Source organism: Meriones unguiculatus, chromosome 7 (genome assembly GCF_030254825.1).
Source record: "Meriones unguiculatus strain TT.TT164.6M chromosome 7, Bangor_MerUng_6.1, whole genome shotgun sequence".
In the NCBI taxonomy this organism is placed as follows: Eukaryota; Metazoa; Chordata; class Mammalia; order Rodentia; family Muridae; genus Meriones; species Meriones unguiculatus.
Genome location: NC_083355.1, coordinates 66,432,988 through 66,447,280, shown reverse-complemented (window position 1 = coordinate 66,447,280; position 14,293 = coordinate 66,432,988). Strand labels below are relative to the sequence as shown.

Below are 14,293 nucleotides of genomic sequence, written 5' to 3'. Positions count from 1 at the left end.
TAGATTTTGTCTTTTCATGGCATCCTTGATTTCTTGAATGTTTTGTGTTTGGAACGTTTCCAATTTTACCTTTTCTTTGAGAGAAGTATCAATTTCTGCAAGTGTATCTTTCGCACCTAAGATTCTCTCTTCCATCCCTTGTATTCTGTTGGTGATGCTCACCTTTGTGGTTCCTCATCTTTTCTCTAAGTTCTCCAGCTCCAGGGTTTTCTCAATTTATGTTTTCTTTATTGATTCTAATTCTGTTTTCATGTCTTCACCATTTCCTTCATCTGTTTGAATGTAGATTCCTGTCTTTCTATGATGGCCTATTTTATTGTTGTTGTTCATTTCCTCTCTTTATGCCTCTACTTGTGCCTCTATTTGTTTGGCTGTATTTGCCTGTATTTCTCTGAGAGGTTTGCTCATTTCCTCTTTATGTGCCTCTAATATCTGGATAAGCCCAGAATTGAGAAAATTTTCCTTTGTTTATGCTGAATTAGCATGTCCATTGATTTGAGGTTTGTTGAATGTTTTCTTATGCCAACCTCTAGCCATCTTCTTATCTGTAACCTTTGCTGTTTGTTCCTGGAGTCTGTACTTCAGACAGGGTCAGTCTTTATGTTGGTGTCTGGAGTATTCCTCAGGAAGCTGAGAGCAGTTTACTAGTATGAGAGGGGATGTTGGGTTTTTCTGGTGTAGCTAAGAAAGGAAGGACACAGGCATGAGTACAAAAGTGATGGGGAGGAAGAGAGGCTGTGTGCTTGGAAGTGTGCCTTGAAGTACAGGGTGCTAAAGCATGTAGATGCCTAGAATGCTGGACTTAAGCACAGGAGGGGGTGCAGGTGTGGGTGCTGTTCACAGGTGCAATGCACTTTGACAGGTGCCCCGAATATCTCAGTGGCCTACAGGCCTGTCTTACTGTCCTCCTGGTATTCAGATCTGTCTGGGCTCCAGGAATTATTTGTCTGGACTCCACTGATAGACTCCCAAACAGGGGCTTCAATGGTGAGAATGCTGTCCCAAGAATCCCTCTCTTGCCAAAAGTGGTGGTGTGGGTAAGAGGGATTCAATGTCTGGCAGATAGCATAAAGGGTCGCTGAATTTGGGGCCCTGCATGCACTCACTTGAAGGTGTATTCACTCACTCACAGGCCTAATGGGAAAGCACAGGTCTTCCCCCTGTTCTCTACTCTCAGATTTGGGCCTGTTGGGTCAAATGAGAGTGCAGCAGATCTTTCAGCTCAGTGGTGTCCACTGTTTGTCCGCTGGTAAAGGAGACCCTTACTTGTTACAGCCACTTCTGTTGTCTCAGGCACAGAGCATGGAGGTCACTGGAGGGCTAGATGCCATACTCCTACCTCTGCTGAAGACCAGGTAGGCCCTTACAGTGTCCACTGGGAGGCCCGCACAACGGCCTGCCTTGCAGCAGAATTGGGAGGCTGTTACAGTCTTCTGCAAGGGGACTCCATATAGACTGTACAACTGACTGCAGAACCTGCCATCACAGGATCCCAAAAACAGAAATTGGTGAGTGGAGGAGCAACTGAAGTCAGAACATCAACATTGAAGCTTCCAGGGAGAGAAAGGACAACACTTGAGCTGGGACAGTTTGTATCCAGTCACACATGGATGTCTCAGGGGACTGAGAGTGGTGAATATTCAACCCCCCTGCATTTCCCCTTGCCCCAAGCACAGGCCTCCCTGTTTGGCAGAGGCAGCAGTGGGTGCCCAAGCAGGTGCCTCCATGCTAATTGGCTGATAACACAGAGGTGGCTACACTAATTATGGATCTCCCTGCCTGGAGGCCAAACAGTGGACACCACTGAACTGACAGATCTTCTATAATCTCATTTGCCCATACAAGCCTAAATATGAGAGTAGAGAATGGGGGGAACAACTGTGCTTTCCAATTATGCCTTTAAGTGAGTGAATGCAGAGCCCTAGATCCAATGTCCCTACACGCTAGAAGCCAGACATGGGATCCCTCCCACCCACACCCACACTGTGGGCAACAGAAAGATCCTTGGGACAGCATTCTCACCATTGAAGCCTCTGTGCTGTGGGTCTACCAGTGGAGTCCCGGCAAATGATTCCTTGAGCCCAGACACATCTGAATACCAGGAGGACAGTAAGACAGGCCTGTAGGCCATTGAGGTATTCAGAATACCTGCCCATGTGTGTTGAGCCTGTGAGCAGTGCCAGCACATGCACCCCTTCCTGCACTAAAGCCCCACCCTTCCAGGCATCTACCCGCCCTAAAACCCTGTTCTTCAGGGCACATTTCCATGCACATACCTGCACTTGCACACATGCACCAGCAACAATCTTCCCTTAGGTATAGCTGAAACATCATCATCCACTATTAAAAGGTGAACCTCTCTCATCTTCCTGAGTAATATTCCAGACATCAGGAACATATGAACCCAGTCTGAAGTACAGACTCCAGGAAGAAACAGGGAAGTTGCCAGATAAGCAGATGGCTACAGGCCAGTATAAGAACACATCCAACAAATATCATGACATCATGGTTTCAACAGGAACACCAAAAGTCAAAGAATATGCTAATTTATTAGAAATACAGGAAAATGATCTCAAATCTACCCTTATCCAGTTATTAGAGGCACATAAAGAGGAAATGAATGAAGCTCTCAAAGAAATACAAGCAAACACATCCAAACAAGGAGAGGCACAACTAGAGTCATATAGAGAGGAAATGAACAAAGCTCTGAAAGAAATACAGGCAAATACAGCCAAACAAATAGAGGCACAAGTAGTGACATATAGAGAGGAAATGAAGAACAACAACAACAAAATAGAAGCCATCATGAAAAGGCAAAGATCTGCATTCAAACAGACGAAGGAAATAGTGAAGACATGAAAACAGAATTAGAATCAATAAAGAAAACATAAACTGAGAAAACCCTGGAGCTAGAGAACTCAGAGAAAAGATCAGGAACCACAAAGGTGAGCATCACCAACAGAATACAAGGGATGGAAGAGAATCTTAGGTGCGAAAGATACACTTGCAGAAATTGATACTTCTCTCAAAGAAAAGATAAAATTGGAAAAGTTCCAAACACAAAACATCCAAGAAATCAAGGATGCCATGAAAAGACAAAATCTAAGAAAAATAGGAGTAGATGAAAAAGAAGATTCCGGGCTCCAAGGTCCAGAAAATATTTTCAAGAAAATCATAGAAGAAAAATTTCCCAACTTAAGAAAGAGATGTCCATAAACACACAAGAGGCCTACAGAACACCAAATAAACTAGACCAGAAAAGAAGCTCCTCATGTCATATAATAGTCAAAACACTAAATCTACAGAACAAAGAATGAGCAGTGTTCATCCATACACACATTGTGAACATACATGACACAGATGTAACATACCTGACATACAAGAAACATATATGACATAAATTGAACATACACACAGATATGTCACCACTCTATGCACAAATATGTGTGTGTCCCTCACATACACAAAATACATGCACACACAGACACACACACAGATTCCCTCAGATGTTGGTTAGTGGGATTATACTCATCGTAAATCAGTGATCATCACTTTGGTGTTCTGGGTGGTGACATGGCCACAGTCCTGCAAATGAAGAAAAGTAAATAGGGTCAAAGCATGGAAAAGTCCTGTTTGAAACAACTTATACTTCTAATTTTATACCAAAAGAATGACGATGGTGACCTAGTCTAGACCATGTAACCTACATAGTCCTGGAGAATCTTGAATTTATCCTCCTGCCATTAACTCCCAGTGTTGTGCCTTCATGGCATATTTCAGGAGTGCTACAAGTTGACTCCAGGACCTTGTGCTTAAAACACCAGCTCTTCCCCAATTGAGCCATGTCCCCGCACATAAACCTCTAATGTAAGAAGCTCTCTGAAGGCCAGTAGTTCTTAGCTTAGAGGTGAGATTGTGAGGTCAGTGATATACATCAACAAAGGTCTGAGACCCAGCACTCCTACCTAGTACTCCTCATAGACAGAGTCAGTGTCTACCCATATATCTTTAGACATGTTTTCCAGAGCCACTTATGAAATATTTATTAAATGAAACAAGTAATCTTGGAGCTGTGATGATAACTATATGAATAGTTCTTGAGGGTATACATATGTAAAACAAATTCACAAGGATTAATCAATCTGACCCCAGGATTTTATACATCATTGGATCTCTGTGGTTTCAGCTCTGGATCCTATATACTTTATGGGGCAGATTCTAGTCCTTTCATTATGTTGCTGCATTTTCTCTTAATGTAAACTCGGTGAAAGGGTCCAGGCTGATACAAAGTGCCAGAATCTCATTGACTTGAGGCTGATCTGACATGGAGATCAATCTGATCATACTAAGTGTGTTATCACTAAACACAACATGGAAGAAGAAACCACCTTCCTAGGCAGGTGAGAACCCTAATTCCTAGGCAGAATCCCAGGATAAAAGATGCTTAATTTACCTATCTTACATGGCCTTTTCTTTATTCAGATATGTAAGTGAAACTTAGTAACTGATACTGGTGAAGAACAAGGTAACATGTAATAAACCTTAAAAAAGTTAGTGGGTTCCATACTCTGTCTGTTACTTCTTTTCCCCATGATTCTGGAAATGGAATCCAAGTTCTCAAGCATGCTGAGCTCACACTCTGACCCTGATGTACACCCCAGTCCTAGTTCTATTATTCTCTCAACAGCCCTGGAAAGTACATTGTATTAAAATCAACAGATATTAGGTAAAAGGATCAATACCCTCAAAGACCATAAATGACCAGGTTGTAAATGAGAGAAAACTTATATACACTGCCCAATGTTTTGTAATTATATAGTTATTATGGATTTTTAGGAATGTAGCCAATGATGCTGAACTTCCAATTAGATCAGAAAAGATGAGAAAGCTTATCAGCTCTATGTCCTGGCTAGACATACAAGGTCTTGATCTATTGTACAAAGATACATACGCAGAAGAGAGGAGTGTCGTCTCTATGAGGATGGAACCCCCTCATGGAGCAGCAGCAAATTTCATTTATCCCAGTAGGTGTCAGTGAGAAAATTCCAGTCCTGAAATAAATAAGCAGATTCAGTCAAGCAGATATGACCCTAGGTCTCTTCCCTCTCTCCTGTCCACCTTTCTCTCATTTTTCTTCCTTGTTTCCTGTTTCCTCTCTCTCAGATCTCTCTCCCTTTTACTCTTTCACTCTCTTCTCACCCCTCCTTCTATCTCTTTTCTCTGCACAACTCTTCTTCCCATTTTTAGAACCTGTAACCCTCCTCCTACTCCTATTCGTAGTCATCACTGTCATCTTTATCCTTCTCCTAGACATTGTCTTCCTGGTGCTATTCTTAATCATTATACTTTTCTTCCTCTTTCTTTTTCCTTTCTCCTTTCCTCTTCCTCCCTTTCTTTCTTTTTTCTTTTTCTTTCTCCCCCTAGTTCTCATACTTCTACTCTTGCCTTTGTATGTCTACATCCCCCTCTATCTATCTATCTCTCATTGAGAATATATTTTACCATAACCAAAGTGGGCAGAGGGATTCAACAGTAGAAATGAGTAGGAAGAATAACCAAATAAAGTATTAGGTCTATTGAGATCAATAATGTGAGGAACAAGGGACGAAAATGCTAAATTCGAAGTCTTCTTGTCACTGTGGGACAACATACAGGGTACATTTTATTTTTTACTATGGGAAGCAGAATAATTCATTGCTTTTCCAATACTATATCTGCTGAGGAATTCACAATAACTTGACATTAGGAATGAAAGCAAGGACAATCATGTAGAGTGTTTGGTGTAGAATTTCAACCTCTGTCTCTTGAGGTTACTTCCTGATAGTTTGTCCTAGAAAGTAAGCAGTGATGTCAACATATTTTTTAAGAGCACCTAGTATTAGTTACAAGGTTGCTCTTAACTGAATGCTTTAATAACAATCAGTTAAGACACTCTATAGATATATTTTAAATAATTTTCAGCCATGAAAGCATTTTGCTCTTGTGCCTTCCAGATCTGAATCTTACACACTCACTCTTTGTATTTGGGGGCACACACCACTGCGATGGACTCAGGCAGCATCTGCTGGTAGCAAAAATGGGTGTGGAGGTCCACACTTGATAAGAATGCTCTCTGGGTTGGATGGGTCTATGAAAACAAAAGAAGACAAGAATTGCAAGTGAGCATAGCCAGTCAGGTCTGATCCACCAAGAAAAGCAAGCCCAACCAGCTTCAACAATTGGCCCCTACCACAATTCCTCATATCATTCAAGGGAAACACTCAACTGCTAGGTGGAGAAGGAAGAGGGGACAATCTGCTTTGTCCTCCTAACACATAAAAGCCAAAAGAAGCTAAGTTTCTCTCTATCACTTTTAGCTTCTCCCTCACTGAAAACAAGACTTTTATTCATCCATGCTTATTTATACCTAATGTCTAAACGATAACCATTTCAAGTTTTGACAGTCAGATTCTAATCCACATCTGCTTCCCTGCTGCAAACAGCAGACTGAGTCTTTCCTCATCAACCTTTTGGGTGACCACTACAAATATTGGTTCAACAATTTCTCTGGATCTTCAGTTATCTGCCTTCACTCCTGCCTTTGAAATCCATGTGATTAGTCCCTCTGTAAAGAGGAGACCTGTCTGAACTATAGATGTGATACTGTACTATTGTCACTTGATTTACCCCTCTTTCCTTTTCTTCCCTCCCCATTTTAACTGGATCAACAGTGTAAAAATACATCAGACAACTGCATGCCAGCGTGGGAATGAATCCTGCAGATGTTAAACCAAGAAAGGCAGAAGTAAATGTTACATATCTAGCCATTGCACTTCAAGTACTATTAGCATGGATGGAGGCACATGAAGGATGTGATCACTAATGAAATCCAGGAATAGATGGTTTAAGCAAAACACAATATGGAGGAAGGAAGGAAGGCATTTGGACTAGGCTCCTGGTAGGTTCCTGTTTCCTTCTCTACTTTGTGTATGTACATCATATTTATTCAATGAGCTATTAAACTGTACTATTCATGTATGTACACTCACAAGTTAGCTATATTTTAAATATCACTCATTTGAAAATCTAAAGAGAATTCAAACAAAAAGTAAAATCAAGAAAATCAACATCAACAAGATAAAACCATGTTCATGCCATCTGAGAGTTCCCTCAAGTGTCAGTTACTCTCTTAACCAATTTCCATCAAGAACGGACTCATAATTCTTCCTTTTCCAAGAATCTAGGAATTAGATACAAGCCTTAGTATGACATTAATGACAGATTCCAAAAATAGCCATAAACGTCATCAGATGGCTTTTGTTTTGAGGCACAATCTTACTCTTAGACCAGGTTGGTTTTGAAGTCACCATCCAGCAGCCTCATCCTCTTGAGTGGTAAAATTCCATGAGGGTGCCATTGTACTTGGATTTCTAAGAGTCTGCTAAGCCTTGAAGTCTCTACCCACCATGGCCTAAAATCATTTAGCCAATATCCTCAGAACCTCAGCAAGAGATATGAATACTCTCCCTGCTGGAGCCTGTCTGTTAGTCACATGCTGAATTAATTCTTCAACTCTCCTTGCTGTATGGTTTCTGAGAACCTCCTAACCAGTACTCCTGCAGCATTGTTGCTGTTTCATCACCCACTGTGTTCCATGTTCTCCTTATTAGACCTACACCTCAGCTGCCAGGGAATGGATTCTCTTGCAGCCAGCTCCCCCCGTTTTCCACATTTCCTAGGCCAACTCCATGCAGAAGCCTCCAGGTCCCTCTCTTGGTTCCCCCTGGCTTCCCAAAACTTCCTTCCAATGGCCATATAGATTTGATATCTCACATATACCTTAAATTCCACACAGTAAGAATTAACTCCACTTCCAATCTCTGTCCTTCTCTAGAAGCCTTACTCATCCTTATGAGAGGATCACTACTATCACCATGAGCCCAGCTGAAAGGCTGCTCTGTCCCAGACTCATCAGCCTCTGGTCCTCATTACTTGGATCTCTGAAATCTCACTTCTCCTCAACAGACTGGTACTATCCTCTCATTGGATGTTAGCAGTTCCCAAACCTTAACTGATCTTCACATCTGAATCAGCCTTGTATCTTCTTCACTTTAACTTCTGGACTATGGCTTTAGTCAAGAAATGGTTTTACCCAGAATAATCCAAATAGTTCTCTTTCTACTCAAAATCACCACTATTTTTTCTGCCCACACGAGTCAACAGAGACCATGTATTTGATAGGTCATATCAACAAATATATGTCATCCTTTTCTGATACCAAACACCAATCCCAACCAACAGAACTGCTCACTGATGCAGGAGTACAGTTTAGATATCCAATGTTGACCCCTCTCCCATGAACCCCTTCTGGCCAATGTTTACAAGTCATCATAAGTCACTTCAACTGTGTCCCCTCTTCTCTGAAACTCACAGGGACCCAGATTTACATTCTGAAAAATGTAGTCCAAAATGCCTCATCTGAATTGGTACAAGGTTATGTGTGATCAACCATTTGTGTTACTAGACACAAAGGGCCAAATTTTTATTATTACATATTATGTTATTGATTTAGGCAAAACAGTAAGAAATTTGTATTGAACTGAAAATCATGAAGTCACAGGAGACTGCTTCAAAAATCTCAACTTCTCACATTCTGAGTATAAGTATGTATGATATCTTAAAACCTAGAAATAAACCATGTGATTGTGGTTTACACCTGTCAATATTCCAAGAAAAGCTTTTTGTTCTGTGAGTTTCAGTACTTGATAACGAGAGAATCATTCCGAAGAAATCTCTAGGAAAGTTGCTGTGTTTATTTGAAAATCAACAGAAGTATGTTCAGCATGTGCAAACACTTGAAAACCTCAGAGGTAGGATATCTTTGGGTGTGCAAAAAGAAAATACTTCTTCATAAATACAAAATACAATTGTTATAAGTCTCTTGTATTATTTAAAATAGTGTAATTTATAACATTTTGGGGGACATGATCCCTATACCATGTTCCCTTACATCCTAGGCAAGGTGCTGTTCTTGACCCAGACTCTCAAGGCATAGGAACTTTGCAGAATTGCTTTGATTAAAAAGTAAATTTAAAAAAAAAAATGTAAAAGCAATAAATAGGAAATAGTCCTGTGACACACCCTGAACACTATTGACTGCATGTTTAAAGACAAGAATGAAATGGAGTGGATAGACTATGTGCATAGAAAGATTTAGGTAGGATGATTTGAGGAGAGAAAAAAGAGAACCCTGCCATCAGGGAGGTTATTTGCTTACATGAATCCACCCTAAGGTGAGAAGCCCCAGTTCTTCTTGGATAAAAAACAGTTCCTCTTCATTGGTGGCATAGCAATAGTCAGGGCCTCCTTCCTGGAGTGGTATGACTATGTGCGTGATATGGTATTCCTCTCCTACCTGCCAAGAGAAAATAACTTATTAATATTCTTCAGATGTCTCAGTCCCACTTGTTCATAACAAAAAACTGAGTTTCCCACCCAAGTGAATGACCCTTACTGTTCTCTTTCCCCTCAGTGTTTCATACCCTTGGAAGCTCTTGTAGATTCTGTATAAAGGAACAGATTCTAAGATGACCCTGAGATGTCCCTCTTGGCGCATCCTAGGCCTAGACACCTCCCTGCAGCAGCCAGCAGGTCTGCTCAGGAAGCTGAGGTGTTTATAATTTACATTCCAAGGCTTACCAGAGTAAGTGCTCAGAGCAGGGACCAAAAGGAATTAAGCCCTCCTTTTCCTTTTAGAATTAGTCAACATGAATGTCTATATGCCTCATTCCTGCCTATCTGCTTGTCTGCCTGCTGGCATGTTTCCATGGCCTACAAGACAGTGTCTCATTCTCCTTATGAAGCTGGTTTGAACTTGTAGAAAGCCTCCAGCGTCAGTTTGGCAGTAACAGGAATTAACAGCATTAGCTACCACTACAATGAAAATTTCTAACTATAACATTGAAGCAAATGGTTCAAGGGATTCTGAAAAGCAACCAAATAAAAAGTCATCAAATTCAAAGTTTCCAGGCCTTGTCACCCACAGTTCCTACTCTCTGGTGAAGTCTATGGACACATTCCCTGGATATGTTCTCTGACAGTCATGGGAAGACAAGGGGAAAAAACAACCTCAGATCAGGAAGGACCTTTCATATTTTTACCATGGATCCGCACAAAACACCACAGGTCTCAATTTTCTTCTTAGTGTTCTTCCTCGCAGACTTTAGAAATTTCTCACATAAATCGTGAGGGAGGATTACAGGACGTAGACTTTTGACTTTCTGAACTGCAATGGAAAAGAGAGAAAAGTCTTAGGCAACAGGGCCTGCTGTTCATTAGCAGAATTCATCTTGAGAGCCTGGGAGAGAAAGGAAATGTCATTGGGATTCTCTCCATGAGTCCTTCCCCATGATGGAATCACAAAGTGAGCCAGGTTTGAGTTCTCATAGCTCTGGGTACAGCTGACTGGGAGCTTGGACCACGGACTTTATAGCCAGCTTGAGTGGATGGAGCAATAGTTTGAATGTGACTGTGAGATGAGTGTAAGTGGACCACAGAAGCCAAAGACTGAGGACATGGACAAGGAAATGCAACATTTTCTGTGGTGGTGCTCAGTGCTCCAGACTTCAGATACCTGTCCACCAGCATGTGCTTACTTTACTAGTGAGCCCTAGACTCACTCCTGTGTGGTTGAGCCAGATGTAATGTGGACAGTTAGGTTTCAGACCATACAGAAGTGCACCTGCCCTCCAGGTTTTCCCAGCATCCCTTGGTCCCTACCTGCTGCCAGGCATGGCTAGGACAAGCTCTCACCAACTACTTTGTGCTTCCCAGCCCAGAGACAGGGGCTTCCCCTCATTATATAAACCAGACATTTAGGTTCCCTTATCTCTCTTTCTCCTCTCGCTCTACTCTCTTTGTATCATTCCTCCCCTTCTCCTCACTCTTTCTTCATTCTCTCCCTTATTCCCTAGTATTGCAGCCAAGAGCTTCTCCCAATAAATCTGCATTTCTATACTATAACTTCATCTTGCAATTAGCTCATTCCTGTGTTTAAATGGGGAACCAATTCTACACAAGTCTTCTCCAAGTCAGAAACCTGTGGTTACTTACCTGTGCTTACGTCTGTGTCGTTTTTCCCAGGCTGCTCTGCAGATGATGATGTGCTTGGGGAGATGACCTTCAAGATCTCCTCTGTTGAACACTGATGTGATGGGCTGGAGGTTTCAGTTGGTACTGAGGAAGGTTGAGCTTCCTTTGATGTTACTGTTGCTCCAGGTCCTTCTTCCCAACTTCTGTTTTCTTTAGGTCCATGCAATGGCTCAGATGGAATAGAACACCAACTGGAACATCCTGATTTATTTATTTATTTATTTATTTATTTATTTATTCATTTACTTATTTATTATTTTTAAGATTAATTACAGTTTATTTAATTTATATCCCAGCTGTAGCCTCTCTTATTTCTTCCCAGTCCTACCCTCACTCCCTTATCTGAACCCTGCCCCTCTCTAAGTCCACTATAGGGGAGGGCCTCCTCCCTTCCATGTGACCTAGCTTATCAGGTCTCATCAGGACTGACTGCAATGTCCTCCTCTGTTCTAGCAAGGCTGCTCTTCCCTCGAGGTGGGGGATGGGGGAAGTTCAAAGAGCCAGTCACTTACCTATGCTTTTCTCTGGGTCATTTTCCCCAGGCCCCTTGGCAGATGATGATGTGCTTGGGGTGACAAACTTAGTGTTTTCCTCTACTGCACACTGCTGTGGTGGGCTGGAGGTTTTGATTGGTACTGAGGAAGGTTGAGCTTCCTCTGCTGTTGATGTTATTCCAGGTCCCACTTCTCCACTTTTGTTTTCTTTAGATCCATACAATGGATCAAACGGAATAGTGCAAGAAGTGGAATATTCTGAATTTATGTCCTCCCAGAAGAAAGTCCACTCTGCTGCTTCCTCTTCTTTATTCTTCTACAGGAAAAGGATTTAGGTAAATACTTGAAATCTCAGAAGTCTTGTCATCACAGAGATGAACAAAACCTAGGTCTGTTCATGTCTGATATCTCAGAATCAGATGAATAAATCTGGTGTGGTGGAAATCATCCAGCACCCCCCTAATCAGTTCCTGTATGGCTGTCTCTAGTAATAGCTAAGTCTCAGTCTTCTCTACACTCCGCCCATCTTTGTGTGTGTGTGTGTGTGTGTGTGTGTGTGTGTGTGTGTGTGTGTGTTGGCTGGTATGGATGCAAGTGCATTTATGTGCAAGTGATTGTGGAGCCTATTCATTGACTCTCAGACTCCAATAGAAAATAACAAGACAATCCAAAAAGCTGAATAGCTGCCATATACTCCCACTGTCTCATGCTACTCATACTGACCATCTCCATTAGGTATTTTTCGTATTCCCTATTATATTTGTTTAGTAGTTTCCTCTTTAGAGCCTCGGCCCTGTCAAAAACGATCTTTAGAATCTGAAATACAAAACCAAAATGGAGAATTACAAAAGTTATAATGTGAGAAAAAAGGGGAATAAAACAAGTTGGGAAAAGCAGCAGTAACTCATGCACAGCTTGAACCTTATTCCCAGCCATCCCTCTCCTCTTTACGGCTCATCTGAGGCAGCATCTGACCCCTTTCCACCAAGTGTCAGGATCTGTGGAATTTCTTTGAGTAGCTTCAGGTTGCTCTGGCAATATTTGTTAGTCAGCTTAGGCAACAAAGACCCACCTTGTTGAAGTTTGATCTTCTACCATGGGCATCTTTTTTTCGGAGTTTTGGGCCAATGTTCAGTTTTTCCAAATATAATCTAAAGAGAGTGAATGAGATGTACAGAAAATGTTGACATGTTTAAATTAGGCCCAGAGGAAATTTGACCTCTGCATGCAGGATTTCAGAAGATCCTAGAGTTCATAGAAGCGCACCCTTAAATCCAGCATCAGTTTCCATCCCAGTGTCTGGAAAGATATGTGTCATTACTGTAATATTAAACTGGCACATTCAACAAACATCAGCTCTTGAGAAGCATAGCTAAACTGTTAAGGTGCATGTTTGTCATCCTAGCATTCAGGAGACAGCATATAATTAGGGTTAATAGACTCCCAGATCCTTGAGGAAACAGGGCATTAACCCTGAACTTCAAAACAGGAAATAAAGACAGTGGTCTCTTTCTTCCATTCCCAATCACAATATGGATTGATGCTCATAGAGCACCTTCGTGTATGTTTCCAAGCAGAGCATAAACTCACCAGAGAGACCATTAGGTAATAAAAGGAGACACTGAGGGTGCTCAGAGTTAGGAGTGCATGTGATGTGGTTACCTGGTGGGATGCTGATCCCAAAGATGCAGCTCACCTGCCTCAGCCCTCACATCAGTCCAAAAATCAAGAACAATCCATGACCCTTTCAGAAATGCTACTTGAGAGGAGGGTATGATCAGAATCATTTTATGTGCATATGTGCTTTACATCACCATATGAAAAGCTGATATCTCAGAAGACACACGAGCCCTTTGTAAGACTGATTTGTCTTTGGAAGTGTAAGAAAATGAGAGGGAGACATAACATGAGCTCAAGAAAATATCACCATGTTACAGAATACCAACAGTGGAAAACGAACAGAAGAACCCTTGTTCTAGCAGGTGTAAGTGCAGGGAAATGCAAACTGTCCTGCTGAACTCATTTCTAAACCTGAGCTTTCTCCTCCTCTGTGGAACAAGAAGGTGATGTCTCTACTCAGCACACACAGTCTTCTGAAGATCAAGGAAGTCATGGCTAGAAAACCCAACCCCATTGCCTGAGCTCCTCAGAGTCCTATGTATCTCCTTAGGTTCTGCTTCACCAAATTCAGGGTTAGACATGACTGATGAGATTTTAACATTATTGACTTCATCAAAGATAGCACTCTTGTCACAGAGCCTATAAGAGTCATGACTTGGCAATAGTCCGCAATTTTGTATTTAATCTGCCTGTGTAAGAATGATGAAGAGTCTTTACTATACTGAACCCCACTGACTCCAGGTGCTCTACAGTCCTCTGGTAACTGTAGCTACAGGAAAGGCTACCCTCTTTCCTATACAACTCAAGAGGCTACAGGATGAAGAGAAGAGGGATCTGGGTTTGGCTACACATCAGAGATAATCCTGTACCTCAGAAGCCATTTGTGGATCAATCCACTCACCAATTCAGATATGGCCTGCTTCCCTGCCAACTGTTAATTTCGAAGATCTGGCCATGTGGGCACAGGATCAAGAACTCCTCTCAGGATGATCTTTTCTAGGTCCCACAATTTGCCTGCAAATTTCATCATTTCCTTGTTTTTGATTGCT

At 41.7% G+C, this 14,293-nt stretch overlaps 1 protein-coding gene across 1 annotated transcript in view; it reads right to left on the bottom strand.

Moving 5' to 3' along the window:
* Positions 1-3,528: 3,528 nt before the first annotated feature.
* Positions 3,529-14,293, bottom strand: part of LOC110540138 (STAM-binding protein-like) — a 33,383-nt gene continuing 22,618 nt past the window's right edge. Inside the window, exons 3-11 of the mRNA XM_060388339.1 lie at positions 12,697-12,775; positions 12,348-12,440; positions 11,643-11,940; positions 11,092-11,214; positions 10,140-10,264; positions 9,257-9,394; positions 6,015-6,127; positions 4,952-5,051; positions 3,529-3,585 (exon numbers count right to left, since the gene is read on the bottom strand). Of these exons, the coding sequence (XP_060244322.1) occupies positions 3,529-3,585; positions 4,952-5,051; positions 6,015-6,127; positions 9,257-9,394; positions 10,140-10,264; positions 11,092-11,214; positions 11,643-11,940; positions 12,348-12,440; positions 12,697-12,775 (1,126 nt within the window). The remainder of the gene's footprint in view (positions 3,586-4,951; positions 5,052-6,014; positions 6,128-9,256; positions 9,395-10,139; positions 10,265-11,091; positions 11,215-11,642; positions 11,941-12,347; positions 12,441-12,696; positions 12,776-14,293) is intronic.